The sequence below is a fragment of the Urocampus carinirostris genome, chromosome 7 (genome assembly GCF_059441175.1).
Source record: "Urocampus carinirostris isolate Australia breed hairy pipefish chromosome 7, RoL_Ucar_1.0, whole genome shotgun sequence".
Lineage (NCBI taxonomy): Eukaryota > Metazoa > Chordata > Actinopteri > Syngnathiformes > Syngnathidae > Urocampus > Urocampus carinirostris.
This window is the reverse complement of record NC_142355.1, coordinates 33,761,693-33,784,184: the sequence shown is the minus strand read 5'-3', so window position 1 is coordinate 33,784,184 and position 22,492 is coordinate 33,761,693. Positions and strand designations below refer to the sequence as shown.

The 22,492-nt window shown below is 40.7% G+C and overlaps 1 protein-coding gene across 2 annotated transcripts; it reads left to right on the top strand.

The window, feature by feature from the left end:
• The first annotated feature begins 14,779 nt into the window (after window positions 1-14,779).
• On the top strand, window positions 14,780-21,439 carry LOC148363056 (uncharacterized). 2 transcript variants are annotated; one of them, XM_088339367.1, is made up of 2 exons: window positions 14,780-14,840; window positions 19,322-21,439. In XM_088339367.1, the coding sequence occupies exon 2, from the start codon at window positions 19,501-19,503 to the stop codon at window positions 20,503-20,505; it is 1,005 nt and encodes a 334-aa protein (XP_088195493.1). In that variant the 5' UTR covers window positions 14,780-14,840; window positions 19,322-19,500; the 3' UTR covers window positions 20,506-21,439. The 2 variants fall into 2 exon arrangements, with proteins under 2 accessions (XP_088195493.1, XP_088195492.1); XM_088339366.1 differs by having other exon boundaries at window positions 14,791-14,840; window positions 19,276-21,439.
• The last annotated feature ends 1,053 nt before the right edge of the window (window positions 21,440-22,492 follow it).

The window sequence follows — 22,492 nt, the reverse complement described above, 5'->3', positions numbered from 1 at the left end:
ATTGTGTCGGTGTAGAGAGAATTGGCCTGTTGTACGCAGGCTTATTTTGATGCTGGTTTAATCAGTTAAAAAAATTCATGTCTGGAATGATGTTGGCTATTAACAACTTTTGGGACAATGAAGTAACCGTGTATTATGAGAAGAATTTTTGTGGTTATCTTGTTCAGACTTTTCCCCATTTGAACTGTTAAAATGTACGTTGTTTTCTTTGAGTCGAGAATGTGTGATTAGTGTTAACTTGGTTTTATGTAAATGCCACTGCTTAATAGTACTGTCAATTGAAATTTGCCTTTTTTGGTTTGGTTTGTTCCTCGAAGGTTTATGAAAGAGCTATATAGAATTATCCAGTTGAACTGCATTGTTGCTTTCTTGTAAAAAGAATACAGTAAGACCTCGGTTATCGCGGTTAATGGGGACCAAAACCACCCGCGATAAGTGAAAATCCGCGAAGTAGCGGCGCACCTTAAAAAAATAAATAAAAAAATTGTGTTTATTTTTTATTTTTTTTATTATTATTTTTTTTTAGACCCGGTTAATAGGGGAGCAAAACCACCTGCAAAAAGTGAAAATCTGCGAAGTAGCAACGCCCCTTCAAAAAGAAAAAGAAAAAAAAAAATCTCATCTCATCTCATTATCTGCACCGCTTATCCTTATTTGGGTCGCGGGGGGGCTGGAGCCCATCCCAGCCATCTCCGGGCAGTGGGCACCCTGAACTGGTTGCCGGCGAATCGTAGCGACGGCCCTTAAAAAAAAAAAAAAAAAAAAATTGCTCAATTTTTTTTTAATTTTTATTTTTTTTTACCATTACAGACCGCGAAGCTCTGAAGCCGCGAACGTCGAACCGCGAAGTAGCGAAGTCCCACTGTATATCTTATGTTCATTTTTTGGGTAATATAGTATTCCTTTTGGTTTTCGCTGTTGATTTGTTCAATCACCACCCGTATAAAGTGAATTTCTGCAAAGTAGGGTTCATATGTATCATTATTTTACACAATTATTCTGTTTACTTGTGGAAATTACTGCACGCACACGGTAATTTCTGGATTTTTTTTTTTTATGACAATTTGGATCACCTGTGCCCGCTCATTTGGCGCCAGCCGCTGGGGGCTACCTGATTGGTTCCCTGAGCCTTTTTAAACCCAGTCCTGTTACTCTCCGTTTGTCAGTCCGTCTGCGAACCTCTGTTGTTACAAGGCAGGCCTTTTTGACCCTGACTCCCGCCTGTCCCGTTTTTGCAGCCGTTTTTCCACCTGCCCGTTCCTGATTTCCCCGACTGTCTCCGGCTACGACCTGTTTTCTGATCCCGACCACGTCTTCTGTATTCAGATCACAATCCGATTGCGAGAGCGACTTGCTTCCCACATCCAGCAAGCACCGCATCATGGGCGCAGCACTTCCTCTTTCTTTCAATAATACTTGTGGTAAACATTACGCAATTGGGTCCTGATTCCGTTCTGGTCGTGACATATTTTGATGCTGCAAAACACTGTGGGACTTGTAGTAAAGAGACAAATAATACGCGCAAATTCCGGATTACTCGCTAAGAAAAGGGACATTTCCTTTTTAAGATATTTCTTTTCTATAATGCAATTAAATAAACCGAAATTACTCTGGTTTCATTACAAATAAACTGAACAAGTGGATGCCTTCTTTTTTAATTTTCTAATTAGGGCTTACAACCTACTAATAAACCTTTACAAGATAATCAAACATTTTGAGATGGCAAATTTGAGTTCTTCCCATAATCAGCAATAGTGAAGATATAAAAAAGACTTGCTGTCAAGCACCAGGAACGGAGACAGAACCCAATTGCGTTGGTTTCTTAGTTTTATTTGAGAAGGAGACGAAGGTTGGGACCCACGATCCAGTGATCGTTAGTTCTGGGGAGCAGGTCGCTCGGGACGCGGAAGTGGCACTTCTCTGGCGAGCGATAGCGGTGTCGAAGACGGGAAAACAGGTCGGGTTGTCGGGGCGCAGGAGCAGAGACGTGATCAAACGGAAACAGGTCGAAGCCGGGAAACGTACGAGAGCCAAAAAACAGGGAGTCAGGGTCAGAAGGCTTGCCTTAGCGAGAGCTGAAGGTTCGCAAAGATTGGAACCGGTAACAAGGAGCCGGGTGGTTTAAAAAGTGGCAAGGAGCCAATTAGCGACCAGGGCTGTTGGCGCTACCAGGGCAGCCGCAGGTGCCCCGAATCAGTAATCATGACACCTGCAATATTGTATTGATTTGCAATGAATCCAGAACATGTGCCATTTTTTTTCTTCATTAGAAAAAAACAAATAACTTTATCACAATATTCTAATTTTCCGAGACAGTCATGTATACATATAATGGAGGCGTACATATAATGGAGGTAAAGGTTGTAGCCATACATATGTAGTGTAAGTCCAGCATTTTGGAGGAATTATTCCGGCCCGCCAAAAATCATTTCGAGTGTCTAGGTTATTTCTATCAAAAGTTATGATTTTTTTTCAAACAAATGTAAACCAAATGGTCTTTCAAGTCGCAAGAAGGCAGTGTTGAGTTTGTATAGCTTGGTTCAGGTGTAAAACAGCATTCACTCAGGCAAACAAATGTCAGAGCCATTATCAACAATAAGGAAAACAGGGAACAGTGGCACACTGTCCCAGTAGCGGTCGACCAACGGGATTACTCCAAGCGTGCAACCAAAGCTCATCCAGGACTTCAAAAAAGAACCTTTCGAAAAACATAACTGCATCAGAAAAGGTCAGTGTTTTTGACTCCAGAAAGACACTGGCCAAAGATGGCATCCATGGGAGGGTTCTCAGGACAAGAACCATTGCTGTCACAAAGAACACAAAGAATCATCTCACATTTGCCAAAATATTTTGATTATCCTCAAGACTTTTGAAGAAACATCCTGTGGACTGATGAGTCAAAAATTGAACTTTTAGGAAGGAGTGCAGCCTGTTACCTTTGACATAAAAATGGCACAGCATTTGACAAAAAGAACATGATATTATCAGTAAAGGATGGTGGCTGTGTGAGGGTCTGGGGCTGCTTTGCCGCCTCAGAGAAACTTGTGGTTGTGGTTGACAGAATAATAATATATGATAATAATAGTAATAGGCATCACGGCGAGGCAGTGGTTTACGCGTGTGCGTCACAGTTCTGAGGTCGTGAGATCAAACCTTCCAGTGTGGAGTTTGCATGTTCTGCGTCGGTTTCCTCCGGGCACTCGAGTTTCCTCCCACATTCCATAAACATGCATGTCAGGTTAATTGGCCGGTTCAAATTGTCCCTAGGTGTGAATGAGCGAGTGAGTTGTCTGTGTCTGTGTGTCCTGTGACTGGCTGGCAACCAGTTGAGGGTGTCCCCTGCCCACTGCCCGAAGATAGCTAGGATGGGCTCCAGCACCCCCGCGACCCTACTGAGGATAAGCGGTGCAGAGAAGGGTGTCATGATTACTGATGCGAGATACCTGTGCCCGCTCCTTTGGCAGCAACAGCCCCGGATGCTGATTGGCTCCCCGCCACTTTTTAAACCCCCGGCTTTCTGTTACAGGTTGTCAGACCGTCTGCAAACCTCAGCTCACGCTAGGCAAGCCCTCTGACTCTGACTTCCTCTTGTCTTTTGGCTGCCGTCTGTTTCCCAGCTTCGACCCACTTCTGTTTTTGACCACGTTCTGCTCTTTCCTCCCGGCTACCGACATGTTTTTCCGCTCTTGACACCACCATCGCTCGCTACGGAAGTGCCGCTTCCGCGTTCCGAGCGATCTGCTCCCCGTGACTAGCGATCACCGGATGGTGGGTGCAAGCCTTTTTCTCCTTCTCAAAAAATTGAGAGAAACTAACGCAAGTGGGTCCTTTCTCCATTTCTGGTCTCTGACAAATGGATGTATAATAATAATAAAGCAGTTAACACAATCTATGCAAAACATGAAAATCTATTTCCATATTGATTGTGAATAAATGTGTTGTGTTTTGAAAAGATCCCTTGTCATCTGTGATTATAACATGTAAGGTATGTTTATCGCGTAGTCTAACTCATAACGCATAATACCGAAAAACAAAGCAAAACATTTGGAGTTGACATTCTTTTACTGATCCGGCCCTCTTCAGAAGAGAAAGTCTAAAATACAGTTTGACCTCTCCCGGTTAGAGTGTATGCACTTGCAAAGTGGCACCTTAATTCTGAGAAATACAAATTTATATGAATAATATATGATTAGAAAATACACGAAGACATAGAATACCCTCAATGTATTTTCAGTCTCCTGAAAAAAAAGAATTTTGGAAACAAGTTTCTTTTTCACATGACAACGAGGATATAAAACAATAACACAGATCATAGGATGCCTATTCATCACGTTTGTAAGTATGAAATCATCTCTGGAAGGAAGCTCTTCAAAGTGCCGCTTTCCTACATTTTATTTCAAACAAATCATTCTGCATATTTTCTTCAAGCTGTTATTCTAAAAGTGTCATATTTCTCCCCCCCCTGTTGCTTCAAGTGGTTTGAGTCTGTGCAGAAACAATGGAAGCTGGATTCCAAAGTATAAATGTCTTTAAAGAACATGTCGAAGTGGGGGAGTTTCTGTCGGGTGGACTGGCTGCATGTTGTGTGCATTTTAATCAAGCGTGAGATTCCTTTTTTGGCGCGGCATCAGTAGAAAATGCAAGTGGAAAGGTCAGGTGTTCCTGGGATGAAAAACAGCCGAGGCGCTCACGCAATGACGTTGTAAATAACAGCAGCAGTTGTATATGTTCATTCACATATTTTTGCCATGATGCCGTAAATATATAATACAAATAAATAAAGGCGGCAAAGTCGTGACTCAACCTACAGCGCCATGCAATGGTATTTGCCCCCTTCCTGACTTTTGGGTTTTTGGCATAGTTATCTCTCACAAACGTTTCTGTCAGGACCAGAACAGAGACAGGACCCACTTGCATAACATTTCTCACAGTTTTTTTGGGAAGTAGGGAAAGTAGTGCAGACACGATCCAGAGATCGCTGGTCCTGTGAGTAGGTTGCTCAGACGTGGAAGTGGGACTACTGTGGCGAGCGATGGCGGAACGGAAAAAACGAGTCAGTAGCCGGGGTGGAAGAGCAAAAACGTGGTCGATATCAGAAAATGGGTCGTTATTCGGGGCGGGAGAACAGACGTGGTCGAAATCAAACAGATTGTAGCGGGAGAAAAATGGGAGCAAAAACACAGAACTGGCGAAAAAAAGGCTTGCTGTGTAAAAACAAAGATTGGTAGACGGACCTACAAAAGGGGAGTTTAGATACTGACACAGAGCCAATCTGTCAACAAGCTCCAGCTGGCACCACCGGGCGGGGCCAATTGGGCGCCATGGCAACAGTTTTCAGATCATCGAACCAATTTTAATATCACACATAAACAACCCAAGGAAATACAAAATGCAGGTTGAAATGTTGATTCCATTTATCAAGGTACAAAAAAAATCCAGGCATTTTGGCCTTGTGTGAAGAATTAAATGCCCCACCTTGTTAACTCACAAACTATCATGGGCGGCAGTAGCTCAGGAGGTAGAGCGATCGTTTTAGGATTAAGGGATCCCAGTTCGAACCCCGGCTTGTCCGTGTTACATGCCGAAGTGTCCTTGGGTAAGACACTGAACCCCCAATACCCCCAATAAGCAGGTTAGCGCCTTACATGGCTGCACAGATCACGGCCGCTATTGGGAAGTCATTGACTTGAAAAGAGCTGTATAAATGCAGATCATTTCATTTCATTTCATTTCACTAACTGCGACTAACCACTGATTTGGGAAATACGACAGGCCACACCCAAAATGGATGGCTATCACTTGTGTTAAATTAAAAAATCACCTAAATTGATTCCGGTAGAGTAAAGTAGGCTACACATTCTCCCGAATACGGTTGACATGCCAGTATTTAGAGAAATGCCAGATAAAATTTGAAAAAAGGTGATTGAAATCTCAGTCCATGAAAGGTCACAAGGCCATTTCCAAGGCTATGGGGCCCCCAGCAAACCACTGTCAGAGCCATTACCTACAAATGGAGAGAACTGGGAATAGTGGCACACCTTCCCAAGAGTGGTCAACCAAGAGTTTGACGACGACTCATTAAGAACTTTACAAAAGCACCTCGAAAAACTTCCAAGAAACTGCAGGCATCGCTGCCTCGCTTAAGGTCAATGTTAGGGACTCCACTATAAGAAAAACACTGGCCAAAAATGCCATCCATGGGAGAGTTCCCAGGAGAAAACTATTGCTGTCACAAAGAACACCAAGAGTCGTCTCACATTTACCAAAAAGCATCTTGATTATCCTCAAGACTTTTAAATCAACATTCTGTGGACTCATGAGTCAAAAATTGAACTTTTTGAAATCAGTGATGTAACAATGGCACAACAATTTAACAAAAATAACATGAGGCTAACAGTAAAGCATGGTTGGTGGCAGTTGGATTGTCTGGGGCTGCCTTGCTGCCTCAGGACAACTTGCTGTGGTCAACGGCGTAATGAATTCTGATGTTTCCCAGAAGATCCTTAAGGGGAATGTCCGGCCATCAGTCCGTGCCCTCAAACTCCAGCGCTCTTGGATCATGCAGCTGGACAAAAAATTTGAAACACACCAGCAAGTCCACCTCTGAATGGCTATAAACAAAAACAAATTAAGGTAATGGAGTGTCCAAGTCAAAGTTCGGATTTAAATCCATTTGTCGCGGTGTGACCTTAAACGGGCAGTTCATGCAAGAAAAAACCCCCAATATGGCAGATTTACAACAATTTTGCAAAGAAGAGTGGGCCAGAATTCCTCCACAGCGTTGTGAAAGTCTCATGACCAATTAACGTAAGCGTGGGATTTCTGTTATCGCAACTAAAGGTGGACCAACTCGCTAGTAGGTTCATGGGGCTATTACCTTTTCACATAGGACCAGATAAGATTCCATTTTTTTGTGACTTAATAAATGGAATCTGTCATGATTACTGATGCAAGGCACCTGAGCCTGCTCCTTTGGCGCCAACTGCCTCGGACGCTGATTGGCTCCCTGTCACTTTTTGTACCCTCGTCTTCCTGTCACTTTTTGTACCCTCGTCTTCCTGTCACCGGTTGTCAGTCTGTCTGCGAACCTCAGCTCACGCTAGGCAAGCTTTTCGACCCTGACTCTCTCCTGTTCTGATTCCCGTCTGTTTCCCGGCTCCGACCCTTGTTCTGATCTCAACCACGACTTTTGCTCCCCCGTCCCGGCTACTGACCTGTTTTTCCTGCTCTCGACACTGCCATCGCTCGCCACGGAAATACCACTTCCGCGTCTGAGCAACCTGCTCCCAGCGACAGGCGATCTACGGATCGTGTGTACTATCCTTTCCCTTTTTCCCAATAAAACTAAGAGAAACGCACACAAGTGGGTCCTGTCTCAGTTCTGGTCTTGACAGAATCGAGATTTCAAAGGTGCATTTTGTATTTTCTTGGGTTGTCTGTGTGTGATATTAAAATCGTTTTGATGGTATGAAACTTGTGAGTGATGAATATGCAAATCAAAACACAGAATTCAGGCAAATACTCACTGCACTGTACCTGCTGTTATCTAACCCCAAGTCATTCTTTTACACAATGTGAACAAATGGAGAGTAAAACGGGATGGAGCGTTACGTATGATGTTTTATGAAGAACGGCAGTGCAGGCAGTGGACATACTGTCCCTTTATAATCTCCTTACGAGCTCTGATTCAATTTGAATAAGGAAGATGTGAGCGACTAATGATGATGTATTCGATGAGTCTCTTGGAGGACGGGCAAGCAAGACGAGACATTTGTTATGTCTACTTATTATTTATTACATCTAATCTCATTGTAAACAATGTACACTATGTTGTAATCACTGGCAATAAAGACAATTATAATCCATTCCATTATGGACTGTGATGTGACAGGAAGGGGAATTATATGATCTATCAATAGGAGGGAGGAGGTATTAAAAACAACAAAAATACTACGAATACAATATTTTGTATTTTTTACCCGAAATAAGAAGGGCAGCACGGCGGCACAGTGGTTAGCGTGTGTGCGGCACAGTTCTAAGGTCTTGGGAACCTCCTGTGTGTGTTCAAATCCAGCTACCGGACTTACTGTGTGGAGTTTGGATGTTCTCCCCGTGCTTGCGTGGGTTTCCTCCGGGCACTCCGGTTTCCTCCCACATTCCAAAGACATGCATTTCAGGTGGATTGGCCGGTCCAAATTGTCCCTAGGTGTGAATGATCGAGCGAGTTGTTTGTCCCTGTGTGCCTAGCGATTGGCTGGCAACCAGTTGAGGGTGTCCCCTGCCCACTGCCCGATGATTGCTGGGATGGGCTTCAGCACCCCCGCGACCCTACTGAGGATAAGCGGTGCAGCTAATGAGATGAGATGAGAACTCAAAAGAATGTCATGTGATAAACACATGCGGTAGATCCACAGGATACAACATTAATCTGTTTTAAGGTGGGTATCGAAAAGTATAATTACCATATAGCGAGGGATGGGAACCTATGGTAATATGTCGCTAATAACCAAACCCTTGGCACACCAGATAAAAATTAAAACAGTGTCTGAAATAATGTCTGCCCGGACGCCCGGGGGTGCATCTTTTACGTCGGGCCTACAATTTACAACACGTCTCCGCCCGGGTGGCTGACAAATTTTTCAAGAAAAAAAACTTGCGTTTTTATTTTTTATTTTTTTTCCCAATCAAACCCAATTTCGAAATCTCCGTTGGGTTTGGAAATTTCTGAATTCCGGTTCGTTAGGCAATTTGCATTTTCGGCACCCATTTAGAAGCCTGCATCAAATACCTTAGTGCTTCCAGACTTTCCCGAGCGTTATAAGGTCGCGCATTTGCATATCCTTTTCCAAAGTAGACGCACAGAGAAAACAAGAAAAATGGATAAGTGGTTAGGAATCAAGCGAAAACCTCAGCCCCAGAAGAAAGATTCAAAAGAAGCTAACTAAATTGATGACGCTACAAAACGTAAACGTACATTAAAAGCATCGTGAAAAGAGGAGTTCACGTGGCTTGTAGCAGACAACGCAACGCAAACATTGCATGAATGAAGATGAGTCAATAGAGGTACATAAAGATGGCAGATGGAAAACAGCGATGTCACATACATGCAATTAATGTTATAAGTAGATTTATAATAAACTTAATCTTAAAGTGTTGTTCTGTTATATATTCTGATTAACAATCCTTAATACTTTGCAACAATGTTTTTTTTTTGCGATTAGTCATCTTATTGAATTTCAAGTTTTGAATAATGGGGCAAGCAACTTTATAGCCGGGCAGGCAACTTTTCAGAGTTGTCTGCCCTGGTGTCCGGTAACTTTTTGTCATGAGTTTCAGACACTGATTAAAAGAAGTAATACTTATGTGTAATATACACATGTATTATTAGACAGATTTATAAAGAAATATACTAAAAAAATTGTATTTATCAGTCCATTTTGTGTAACATGTATTGAGCTGGTACAGAAGAGTAAATGGTTGGATGAGGGAGGGAGAAAGTGGATTCAAATGAAGACAGATTTATTTTTTTTCCTATATTTTTGCAGACTATTATATCATGAATATTACAAAAATGAAAAGAAAATGTGTGTTTTTTAAATAACAGGGATGATGAGCACAATAATCTCCTGAAATAGAAATATTCCGTAACTTTTTTGTATTGTCATATTACAATTTAAGAATTAATTTTAATAATGATGAAATAATTCATAAAACAAGAAACACGATCGGCTACCTGCCAAATTAGGAAATGTTGCTCATTTTAAGCGTTATTTTGCTATTTTTAGGGAAAAATAAGGGACAAAAAAATAGTAAAATAACAAAAAACATAACCTAAAATTAGGATTCCTATTTAATTTTTATTCATTTTTTTAAATTATTAAAAACAATCAATTTTGTTTTTAAATGATTTAGTTAATATTTCGAATATAGTGACAAAGAAAATCAATAGATAAAATAAGAAAGATGACCTTTTTTATTTCTTTTTTTTCTATTTTTATTTATGAGACAAGTTATAATTAGTTAAACAATTGTAAGGTTAATATTTGATCCTGTTTTACCAAAAAAGAAGCTTTAAATAACTACAGCAACAAAGATAAATAACACTTCCAGTAGGCAACATTTTCTGACAGGTGAACAAAGTTTTTAAGAAATATTTCTATTACCGCCTTACAGGAAATGGGTATATAGGAAAGTTTTAAAACATATTGAAATAAGAAGGTTCTATCATTTCTTCTCTGACTGTATTTTAACGAATATTAAGTCAAACTATTTCATGTGTCCTCACAGAAATGAACATTTTTTGTACACTCAAACTGAGCAAATACACGCATGAGTGTTTGTGACATTAAAGATTTTAAACGGAAACGCCAAAAATGTCCTGGCTGTGGGACAAAATGCGCTCTTATACACTTGTACACTAATCACATACTGTTTAAATATAAACAGGCTTTCAAACAAATACAATTGATTACATTTGATATTTTTGACCACAAGTTACAAGAAACTAGTGTCCTGCTTGCCTCTATGGCATTATTCCCACTGTGGGAGAAAATTGGAACCGGCAAGATAAAGAGGGTCGCGTTTCCCACGACACTGATTTCAAATAAGGAATAAAGTTGGTTTTTTTCCCCATCAGACTTTCTTGGGAAAGCGTCAAGGGAAAAATGGGAATAAAAAAGAATGCACTTGGTCTCTCAGGAACCATCCTTTTATGTGTTAACTATCGTGAAATGACATCTGAGCCTTTTAGTGTCACCTGTGGTGTTCCGCAGGGTTCAGTACTTGGCCCCCTTCTTTTCAGCCTTTACAATGTAATTATTCGCAAGTACCGTATTTTCCGCACTATAAGGCGCACCTAAAAGCCTTTATTTTTTTCAAAAAGCTGACCATGCGCCTTATAATACAGTGCGCCTTATTTATGGATCAATTTTAAAGTTGCAAAGTTTTCCAACTAACTTGCAGCCGCCGACTAGATTTTCCCTCGAACGCCAAGTAGTACGCGGTGTATGCTGGGATTTATTTACCGGCGTTTCATTGGCTAACCAATGTGTCAATCATCATTTGAATCGATCACTATTGGCTAAAGTTGTTCGGAGGTCAAGGGGCGGATCCTTTTTATCATTTACAGGCTGCCATTGGCTTAAACGGCAAACAAAGCCTGCAATTGGCCGAAAAAGATGTGTCAATCATCAGTTGAATCGATCACTATTGGCTAAAGTTATTCGGAGGTCAAGGGGCGGACCCTTTTTATTATTTACAGGCTGCCATTGGCTTAAACGGCAAAACAAAGCCTGCAATTGGCCGAAAAAGATGACTGCATATAGCACGTGGCTGACGGCATAGAGAAAGCATTTTTTTCTATTCTGTATTTGTAAATATTGTATTCTCCTGGATTTACTACCCTCACGGATATATGAGGACATTGCCTGCACATTATTATGAACACAACGACTTCGGTGAGCTATTCCGGGTTTTATATTGTCCCTGTATCTTGTTTCAGACTGAACTCGATGTTTCTGTGATAAGCGGTGCAGATAATGGATGGAATGGAGTGTCTATTTTTAAATTAAACTCAATTCCAAGTGTTTATTGTCATATGCACAGTAAAGTTGCGAGCGAAAAAGAAAATAGAAACTAAGGAATGGTTGGAATTTCTTGAATCACAAGACTTTAACCTTCCGAATGATGGAACGATGCATTTGAGTGACATCTTACGGACACCGCATCCGCACGTGTTCTCGACACGTATTTGCGTCTTTGCAAGCTTTCGGAATGTTAAGGGGGTAATAAGTTGGACTGAACTATCTGACTGTTATGTCCAAGTTCCCATTGTAGCGCCTTATCATCCGGTGCGTCTTATGTATGTCAAAAATAGGACCAAAAACTATTTTTTCGGGGTGCGCCCTATAACCCGGTGCGCCTTATAGTGCGGAAAATACGGTATAATATCAGTTTTCATTTCTACGCAGATGACACACAATTATATCTTCCGATGGAGGAATCTGCCACATTAAAATGAGGAAATTTGGAGGCCTGCCTCACTGAGATAAAAGAATGGATGTCACTCAACTTCTTGCACCTTGTTAGTTATTGGTCCATCTAAATGACGTGACTTGTTCTCAAAAACTGCTGAATATTGACAAATGTAAAATCATCCGGGTGACTAGGTCAAAAATGAAGTTGTCATATTTGACCCCAATCTGTCCTTTCAAACACACGTGAAGAATATTACTAGAACAGCTTTCTTCCATCTTTGCAACATTGCTAAAATTCGCCCCATGCTGTCTCAGTCAGATGCAGAGATCATAATTCACGCGTTTGTTACCTCCCATCTCGATGACTGTAATGCACTACTCTCCTGTCTCCCGAAGTCCAAATTCACGAGCCTTCAGCTGGTACAAAATGCTGCAGCAAGGCTTTTACCTAAAACAAGAAAATTTGATCACATGACCCCGATTTTAGCTGACCTGCATTGGCTCCCTGTTAGCTTAAGATGTGATTTCAAGGTTCTGTTGGTAGTATACAAAATCATGCATGGACTCCTGATATCTTTCAGATTTCATTTCCCCCTATGTTCCGGTCTGGAGCCTTCGCTCTGAAAATGCTGGTCTAGTAGTCATCTCAAGAGGCAAGAAAAGATCCGCAGGTTCGAGAGCATTCTCCATTCGGGCCCCTGTGCTGTGGAATGCTCTTCCCCCGCAGATTTGATCTGCAACCCCAGTGGAAATGTTTCAATCTAAGCTTAAAACACTTCTATTCTATAACATATGAATAACCTATATTTTATGTTGACAATATCTGTGTATTATTTGCCCTCATGTAGGTTTTGGATGAGGGGATGGTGTCACAATAGTCTGTAGTTTGCAATAGTCTTTGATCTGTGCAGCCCTTTGAGACTCTTTGTGATTAAGGGGGTCACAAGTAAACATGACTTGACTTGACACTTTGATTTTGAAATTGTTAGCATCAGCGTACACGAAATGAAGGTCCAACCCACCCGTTTCTTTCAATGTCTTTGACACACTTGTTATTTTCTTCTATCAAGACTCCCGACACAGCCAAAGCACTTAAGTGTTAAATAAATAAATATACTTACAAAGTGATAAGTGTGATTTATTCACGGTAAACACTGTATGGCAATCCGGGAGGAGCATGGAGTTCGCCTACTGAAAATCTGTGAAGAAGAGAGGCCAAGTCAAGTCAAGTCATTTTTATTTGTATAGCCCTAACCGACACTATAAAAGACAAATCGCAGCACAAAGGAATCTTTAGCTGGATCATTTTGCTTACTATCTTTCTAATTTCATTATATTTCGTGCTGATTTTTCAATATTTATCTAGACCTTTTAACTGATTTATTGGTTTCAGAAGGTGGCAGTGAAATTAAACTCATGGTCCAAAAAATAGTATAAGCCAGAAGGTTATTTTTCATCTGTAGTTCCCTGAAAATGATGTAAAAAGAGAATAAATAAAACCAAACAAAACAATGCAAAAAAATATGTATTTATATTATAATATATGTTAAAATAATTATTCAAATTTGAAAATGAATACTGTATATCCCCCGTGATACAACACATTATTTTGCATGCCTAAAACTTTACAAAATTTGATTTTGCAGTAGTAGCATGTATATAGTTATGTCTCTAAGATTGGTCGACGTCATATAAAAATCCGGTCTGCTAATGGTTTGTGTGATGGCATCATGAAATTACGGATATGCTACAGGCTGAATTACCTCCCACAATGCCTGTCTCTTCATTTCGTGCTTTAAAAAGACTGCATGTTGGTGATATAACCCTGTATTTTTTGTACTGTATTTATTCACAATGGGTCCCAATGCGGTAGCACGACGGCACAGTGGTTAGTGCATGTGCGGCACAGTTCTGAGTTTGCATGTTCTCCCCGTGCTTGCATGGGTTTCCTCCGGGTACTCTGGTTTCCTCCCACATCCCAAAAACATGCATATCAGGTTAATTGGCCAGTTCAAATTGTCCCTAGGTGTAAATGAGCGAGTGAATTGTCTGTCTCTGTGTGCCCTGCGACTGGCTGGCAACCAGTTCAGGGTGTCCCCTGCCCACTGCCTGAAGATAGCTGGGATAGGCTCCAGCACCCCCGCAACCCTACTGAGGATAAACGGTGCTGATAATGGATGGATGGATGGGTCCCAATGCTTGCAGGGATGATAAAGGGAGAGGCATAATCATGAGAACTAAGGCAACTAAGCTTACTATTAACAAGAAATATAAAAGAGGCACACGAATGGCTACCCCCGCTAAATTGAGAGGGCATAACGCATTGATAACCGGGACTATTGCTAAATATAAAGAGGCGATTAAAGCAAGTGAAGGCATAACAATCCTTGCAAGTTTTAAAATCAATTTGATTTTTGATCAGCGGTCGCTGTCTTTTCATCCCTCTGCATCCACCCGCAAATCTACTCGACCAGTCACATCACATCAAAGGTTTTCCTTTGCTCGTATATGTATTCATGTTATTTTCATACATTTTACACATAAACAGTACCAACTATAATTTATTTTGTTTAGAGCGCATTTGTTAATTACCATAGGTTTTTATTCCCTGCTCTATGGCAATTTCACTTTGGAATCTCCACCCCGAAAAGTACATATTAATGTCATATCCGTGAGTCTACTGTACCATACTTGAAATTAGTCAAATTGCCAGCCAACAGAACGTGGGTTTTTAAATGCTGTTTTCTCGCTATTGGTCAAAGTCCACTCATAGTACACGCCTCAAAATGACACTCTTAAACTATGTCAGGTTTCATTTTCCTTTTGTACGTCCCTCTTCTGTATGCCTCTTCAAGTAGAAATCATGTAAGTAAATCCAACCTAACCCGTTTTAATGATAAAGAACAACAGAGACATTTGGGGCAAGGCTGCATGACTGTGAATGAAATGTGTGCGTTCTAAACCACAGGGTAGCAAAAAAATGACTTCCTTGATATACACAGGAAGCATTCATTACACGGGTATGTTTGTCCGAGCTTGTAACTAGGTGGTAAGTGGGTCTGGCACGGTGGACAAAAATCCTTTTTTTACACATTATGCAAAAAACAAATGAAAAATAGGAGTTGATGTTAATCGGTGTGAATAATAAGTGCTGATAATGTTTCGTAATAGCAGCATTTTCTCCTGGCTTTTTTCCCCCTCAACATTTTACTTCATCTCTTTTTCTCTTATCATTTAAAATAAGCAAATGCACCCGTTTCTTTTTCTTTTTTTAAAACATTCGGTCTCTATAATCAAGCACGAAATGTCACATCTGCAGGTGCAGATTTAGAGTGAGCAGGAGTAAAACAGAAGCTTCTGGGTGTTCTAAATTTGACTCTAGTTGCCTGACTGTCTCAATAAAAGTGGATTAGCGAACGTAATAGGCAAGGCAAAAGCTAAATTCACCTGGGGCGATGTACAAGAAACTGACGGGTATATCTGGAAGCCTTGTATCTCTTAGCCATATAGCATAAACAAGAAAAGATAAGTACATTTAAAAAAATAATAATTTACAATAGCTAGTAACATAAACTCAATTAAAGGGATATTTGACAGTAGAAACCCACTATCAATTTATTTTAAATCACAAACAATTATATTTCTAAACCACCGTCTCCTACCCCCGCTGCATCCACCTATGACTCCACCGAACCAGCGCAGATCATACCAAAAGTAAATCAATTTCATGTTTTCTTTACATGCAATGTATATTCATTTATTATGTTATTTTAATCATATGCAATCAGGGATGAATAAAAAAATATATCTATCTATCTATCTATCTATCTATCTATCTATCTATCTATCTATCTACACACAAACGGTGCTTACTATTTATTATTTCATTATTTTGTACCAGAAAGGCATTAGCTAATTACCATAGGTTTCTGGCCGGTGTTTTTTTAACCTTAAATATAAAGGAGGGAGCACAGAGGAGGGCTTTAGAAAGGGAGGGAATTTTCTAATCTGAGAGCCCTTTTCCCTCTCCTCCTTGCAATTCAAAATCCATTGATTGTCAGAGACCAAAAACAGAGACAGGACCCACTTGCGTTCGTTTCTCTCAGTTTTATTGAGAAGGAGGAAAAGGCTTGCACCCACGATCCGGTGATCGTCGGTCACCGGGAGCAGGTTGCTCGGAACGCGGAAGTGGCACTTCCGTGGCGAGCGATGGCGGTGTCGAGAGCGGACGGGACGGGAGAGCAGAAACTTGGTCAAAAACAGAAACGGGTCAAAACCGGGAAACAGACGTGAGGCAAACAACAGGAGGAAGTCAGAGTCAGAGGGCTTGCCTAGCGTGAGCTGAGGTTCGCAGACGGTAATAGATCCCCACCTCAGAACAAATTTGGTCATATACTGGGGTCTGTTTTAAATGGGAGCTGGTCACCCAAAAGCATTTTTGTTCCCTCCATGTTCCATCAAGAGTATGTCCGTGATATTTGAGCAAGAGCTGGCTGAATTCAAACTCGATTACAGTCTATAAACCTGTCACATTAAAACCTTGTAAGACCCAGATACAGAAAAACATAACATATATGTTTTAACCACTCAGATGGTGTGACAGGAGGCTTTTGAAGATTAAAATGAACAAAATCGAAGAAAAAAGAAATTGTGTTTTATTTTAAATAAAAAATTGACAACCCTAGGTCATTGGGATAGAAGAATTTCCTGTCGGATAGTTGTTTTCATCGTCAGAATGGAAATGGGCAAATTTTTATACTTCAGTTAAAAAAAATCTTATATGACAGACCTTTATGTTTTGTTCTGCAGTTTTTTTTTATTTTTAATTTCTATTTTTATATCTCAGTCTTTCCTCATTAAGGGGTACCACACCGGTAAGGTGTGGTTCAATGGCTTTGGCTGCCATCCCTATCAGTGTGGATAAGCCTTCCTCAGGTCCCTTTCCTTACATGGCTAGTCTGTGCCTTGCCGTAATCGTATTTGATCTCTATCAGTACTTATCTTGTTTTTATTGTATTTTTACCGTTGCATGTGTTTGTGTATACAGATGCTCCCCTACTTACAACCATTCTACTTATGAAAAAAGGTAGATACGAACATTTTTTTTCGAGATGACGAAAAATATCCGGACATTGTTGTAAGTTAGATTTTGTATCGTGTGCACCTTTTTCCGCGTACAGGACATTACTGTAGTGCTTTTTTCCACCGCTACTGGCGTGTGGTGCCGCTGTGAGAGGTCACCCAGCATCCACCCTGAGGAAGAAATCTGCTTCCTCTTTCTAGTTTGTGTGTAAACATACTGTATCTGCAGCGCACTAAGAACTTTGCCATTTTTATTGTTTAATATCATGTGCATCCATTCATTTTGGTTGGCGTAAAGTGTTAAGAAGAGGTGAGCCGTTTCTTTTGAAATTAAAGTGGAATAAGAAAGCTTGATGCGGTTGAGAAAATGGTTGGATCGCTTTTATTCGGCCACTTTCTACCACGGAGGAGGAACTCTGTTGAAGCTCATCTTCCAAAAGTAAGTTAAACTTAACTTTATTTATCTTTATAGAGCATATTATTTTTTGAAATGTTTATTTCTTAGTACAAAACAAAACAGGTAACATATACAAACCTTAAACATACACATATAAACCTTAAACATACAAAATATAGCACTGAAGCAACTTACGAACGATCGATGTATATGTTTTGGGTTGTCGGGTGTGAAGGGGAGAGGGGATTTTACTGTCTTGTTGTATGCTTAATGTTTTTATACAGCACTTTAAGTGGTAATTTTCTGCCTGAAAAGTGCTTTATAAATAAAATGTTTTGATTTTATTTGAATGCTTGTTACAGTAAATTACACATAAAAGAATGTAAAAGGTGTTGTTGCTTAGCCAACATTTTGCAGATTGTGAAAGTTCTAAACCTGTGAGCTGGGCTTGTACTGTATACAAATAACCCACCCAGAACCATTGTGAGTCCAACCACTTTACATGTTTGACTACATTTTTTTTAAATTAGAAAAAACAAAAAAGACATCATGACTTAAGACTAGTATTTTAGTATACGGCTGCTTTATTTTGACTTTGTGAGTCTTTGTGTGTGAACATAGTGCTCCAACAATCACAGTAGATTTCCGTTTTGGCAAAAGTTTGCCAGTTCCCTGTCTAAACAAGCACATGTTGTCGTTTTTTTAGTATTTTGGAGACAAATTGTGTTTCTCATGTAAAAAAGAGGAAAAAAATCTATCTATCTAAAATAAAAAAGGGAAAAAAATAGCAAAAAACACACACAAACATTTTTGTGCCATGGCCAACCCAAATGCCCAAACACCAAAACAAGTTAGGCACCTCGACACCTAAGTAGGTCATGCTTTCGTCCCTCCAGATGAAACGGGACACAAGAAAGCGGCCATGTCACTCGGTTCAGGGTGACACAACACACTCTTTAGTTCAACAGCAGGGCCCGACAGCTTTCCCTGGTTTACCGCTGCCGCATCATACAGATGCCCTGCCCATCCCATCAACATCCCACTATCCTTTTACAACACCTCTCCACTCATTATTATCACCAACGAGAGCTCTAGCTTCCACTACATTTAGACCTCTTTCCTGCAGAGCACTCATAACACTATCCATTCACGTCAATCGCGGCCTTCCTCTTGGTCTCTTTCTATTTACTTCTGCTTTGTAGATCCTCTTCAACATTCGCTCCTCATCCATCCTCTGCATGTGTCAAAACCAACCGAGCACTCTCTTATCCACACACTTGCTCAGTTCCACTATTACTCCAGTTCTGTCTCTCACAATTTCATTTCTAAATCTATCCAATCTTGTCACTCCTAACATACTCCTCAAACACTTCATCTCAAAAACATTGAATTTCCTTATCAAATCTGCGTTCAGGCTCCAAGTCTGCACCATACAACATCGTCGGCACAATCACACTCTCATACAGTTCCCTCTTAACATCCACACTCATACTTTTGTTGCCCATCACTCTCCTCAGAGCACCCAAAAAAATCTACTGCTTTTTAATGTCAAATGGTTTGCATCTATGCGATACCACCCAAAGACTATGTGTATATGAAGAAAATAAACATTAAAAAAAAGACTTTTGTTTTTCGGGGGGAAAAAAATGCTGTTTTTTACATTGCTGGGTCTTACAGGATACAGATGGTTATGGAACACAATAACTGCAAACAAGGGGGGAATACTGTACAATAGGGCTGCAAATAATTAAGCTTATTAGTCGACTGGTTACCGTCTATTGGGTCTGACATGGTTTAAGTTAATTCTGTGACCTTCCCCAGAATATGGACGAGATGATCTTTGATGCAGGCTGCGCTTCTGCTTCAGGTCCTTCCACTGATGTTCCTCCACTTTTGAAGGCTGGCGAGACTTTCCACGTCTTCATCAGTTACAGCAGCACTGATTATCAGTGGACACACTCCCTCATCGAGCATCTGGAAGCTTGCCACTTGCTCGTCTGCTACCACGAGCGCGATTTCACTCCAGGTCGCACCGTTCTGGAGAACATGTCTGAGTGCATCCAGGAGAGCCAGAAAGTCCTGTTGGTCCTCAGCTCAGAGTTTGTGAGGAGCCGCTGGTGTCTCCTGGAGGCCAACATGTCTCTGTTCAGAGACTGCCTAGAGAGGAAGCCCCTTGTCCCTGTGCTTCTGGAGCCCTCGGTCTTCATCCCGTTGCACCTCTGCCACCTCACCTACCTGGAGGCCGGTGACCCGGAGTTTATGGGCAAGCTCCTGAAGGTGCTCTTCACCCCAAACTGGAAGCTACAAGGCTCCACGGTGGTTCCCTACCAGCCGCCTTCCATTTACAACGGAAAGGCCCTGCAGCCATTAACTGCTGTCAACGCGGAAAGTATTTACAAATGGGACGCGGGCCGGTTCAGTGACATGGATGTACCGGACCAATTGCGCCTGGTTATTCAGGATCCAAAAAAGTACAGGGAGGCCATTGCCATCATCAATAATGTGTCTCGGCAGAAAGTGTATCCAAAATGGCTACAAGGTCTATTAATTGTTGTCGGTTTCGCATTTGAATTAATTCTAACAGCCTTAATGTGCTACAGCAGCATTTTAATTATTCTAAACAATTATTTTTGGGGATTAATACTTGCTTGTCAATGTTGCATTTTAATTGGCACACTAGTTCAAGCGGGACTTATCAAGAGGGATTGCGTGGCTCACACAGTAAAAGAGTTGCAGAAGGCGGCAGGTCAGGCAAACATTATCCTCAGTGAGGAAAAGGTCTTGCTGGGCTTTCAGGCCACGACAACAATCCACATGGTATACGTTTCTCTGAACGGATGTCGGCAGGAGTTTGCAGAGATGTTTCGCGAGCAGACCACCGCAGAGAATTTGTTTGAAAGGGCCATGCTGTATTTTTCATCGGGTTACGCCTGCTGCCTGGCTAAAAGAAGCTTCCCCTTCCCTACGCCAATATCCGCCGGTCACCTGGAAGGAGGCGTGTGCTTCTGTCAGTACGTTTCCATGCAACTAAGCCGAGGGGAATGGATCTGAAAATTTCAAATTACAATTGTTTTCATAGTCATTGATAACATTGTAGTGAACATTTTTCACAACAAGATTAGATGTGACACTCCAGGAACCATCACATGATTAACAGTAAGCTCACAATTTTATTCATGCTATGCTACTACAAATGTCATCAAATGTAAAAAAAATTGTTGATAGAAACATTTTTTTACCCAAGTTATGTAATCGTTTTTCCCATAACTACGATTACATGCAGATGATAATGTGATTGTAAAGTAAGTATTCAATATTTGGAGCAATCCAAATGCATTATTCACATTCCTAGAGACAAACGAATAACCCCTCGCGAAAATACTGAAATAAAATGTTTGCACTAGTTCATCCATCCATCCATCCATTATCTGCACCGCTTATCATCAGTAGGGTCGCGAGGGTGCTGTAGCCTATCCCAGCTATCTCTGGGCAGTGGGCAGGTGACACCCTCAACTGGTTGCCAACCAGTCGCAGGGCACACAGAGATACAATTCACTCGCTCATTCACACCTAGGGACAATTTGGACTGGCCAATTAACCTAACATGCATGTTTTTTTTGGAATGTGGGAGGAAACCGGAGTGCCCAAAAGAAACCCACGCAAGCACGGGGAAAACATGCAAACTCCACACAGTAGGTTCGATCTCATGACCTCAGAACTGTGCCGCAGACGCGCTATCCACTGCGCCACCGTGCTGTGCACTAGTTCAGTTGATTGTTAATGATGTATGGTACTTTTTTTTAGTTGTATGACAGAAAAAAAGAGCTTCACCACAGGCTTCAAAAATTTTAAGACGGTCCGATATTTGTATGATCCTGCAATGTCAAATTATAATATTTTAGTCATATTTTGGTGTATATGAAGGTGGTGTGTGTAGTTTAAGGGTGTCCTTAAAACGTTTAATATTAAATATCTTCCTTATTAAGTATGTCTTAACAATAAACAACTGAGTTCAAAGAGCCTTATATATATATATATATATATATATATATATATATATTTATATATATATATATATATATATATATATATTGCGTTAGTTAGTTATATTCACTCAGATAAACTCTCACCTTTTCATCTTTTTGGGGAGATTGGGTTAGTATTTGGAGTGTATTTGAAACCATGTTTATCCTAGATTAAATAAAACGACAAGCATGCGCTTAAAATCACCACTCCCGCCCCCTCTTTTTTTCACACAACAAAGTGTAAAACGTTGCAGTGGTGGTGGATATCAACCATGAAAGTAAGTTTAGTTGCAATAGTCTCACTAGGATGAAAAAAATAAAAATAAAAAAGCGTTTTTAGCGCTCTAAAAGGCACATACATACCTGTCAACCTGTACGTTTTTGCCATACAAAGTACGTTTATTATGCATTTTAGGACGTGTAAGACGTACAAGAAAATCTGTAAGGAAAAACGCAAATTTGTCAATTATGGGTACCATCCGGTATACACCGACTATCACGAAACGGCAAATCAATCAAGTCAAACGAGTTCGCCGCGGTAGCCTCTATCTCGGTATCGTTTTTTTCCGTTGCAAACGAAGCCAGCGGTTTGATGCTACTATGAGCATGCGTCTGCCGCTGTAGTGCCTAATATCAACTCCCCTGCCAAATCCTCCCCCCCTCGCGTGAACGCACATTCTGCTGCGCTTCCGACAATAGCGATTGTATTCTGTATAATAAGGTTATTAACAGGGTTGGGTAGGGTTACTTTAACTTGATTACTTTCAATTACTTTTGGATCACTCCAATACCAAATATGCTAATAAAAGACAAAAGAAACTAAATATGAATAAAATTATGACACACAACACGTGGTAAGCTTTCTCTCCTGGCTTTGATCTCTTTGATCTCCGGCAAAACTAACATAAAATGCGACAGAAACAAAATGAAAATAAATCCAAACAGTTTGCCAACATCATTTTTGCCGTTTCATGTACATGACATGTATTCCGTTACTCCTCAAGCCTGCACAA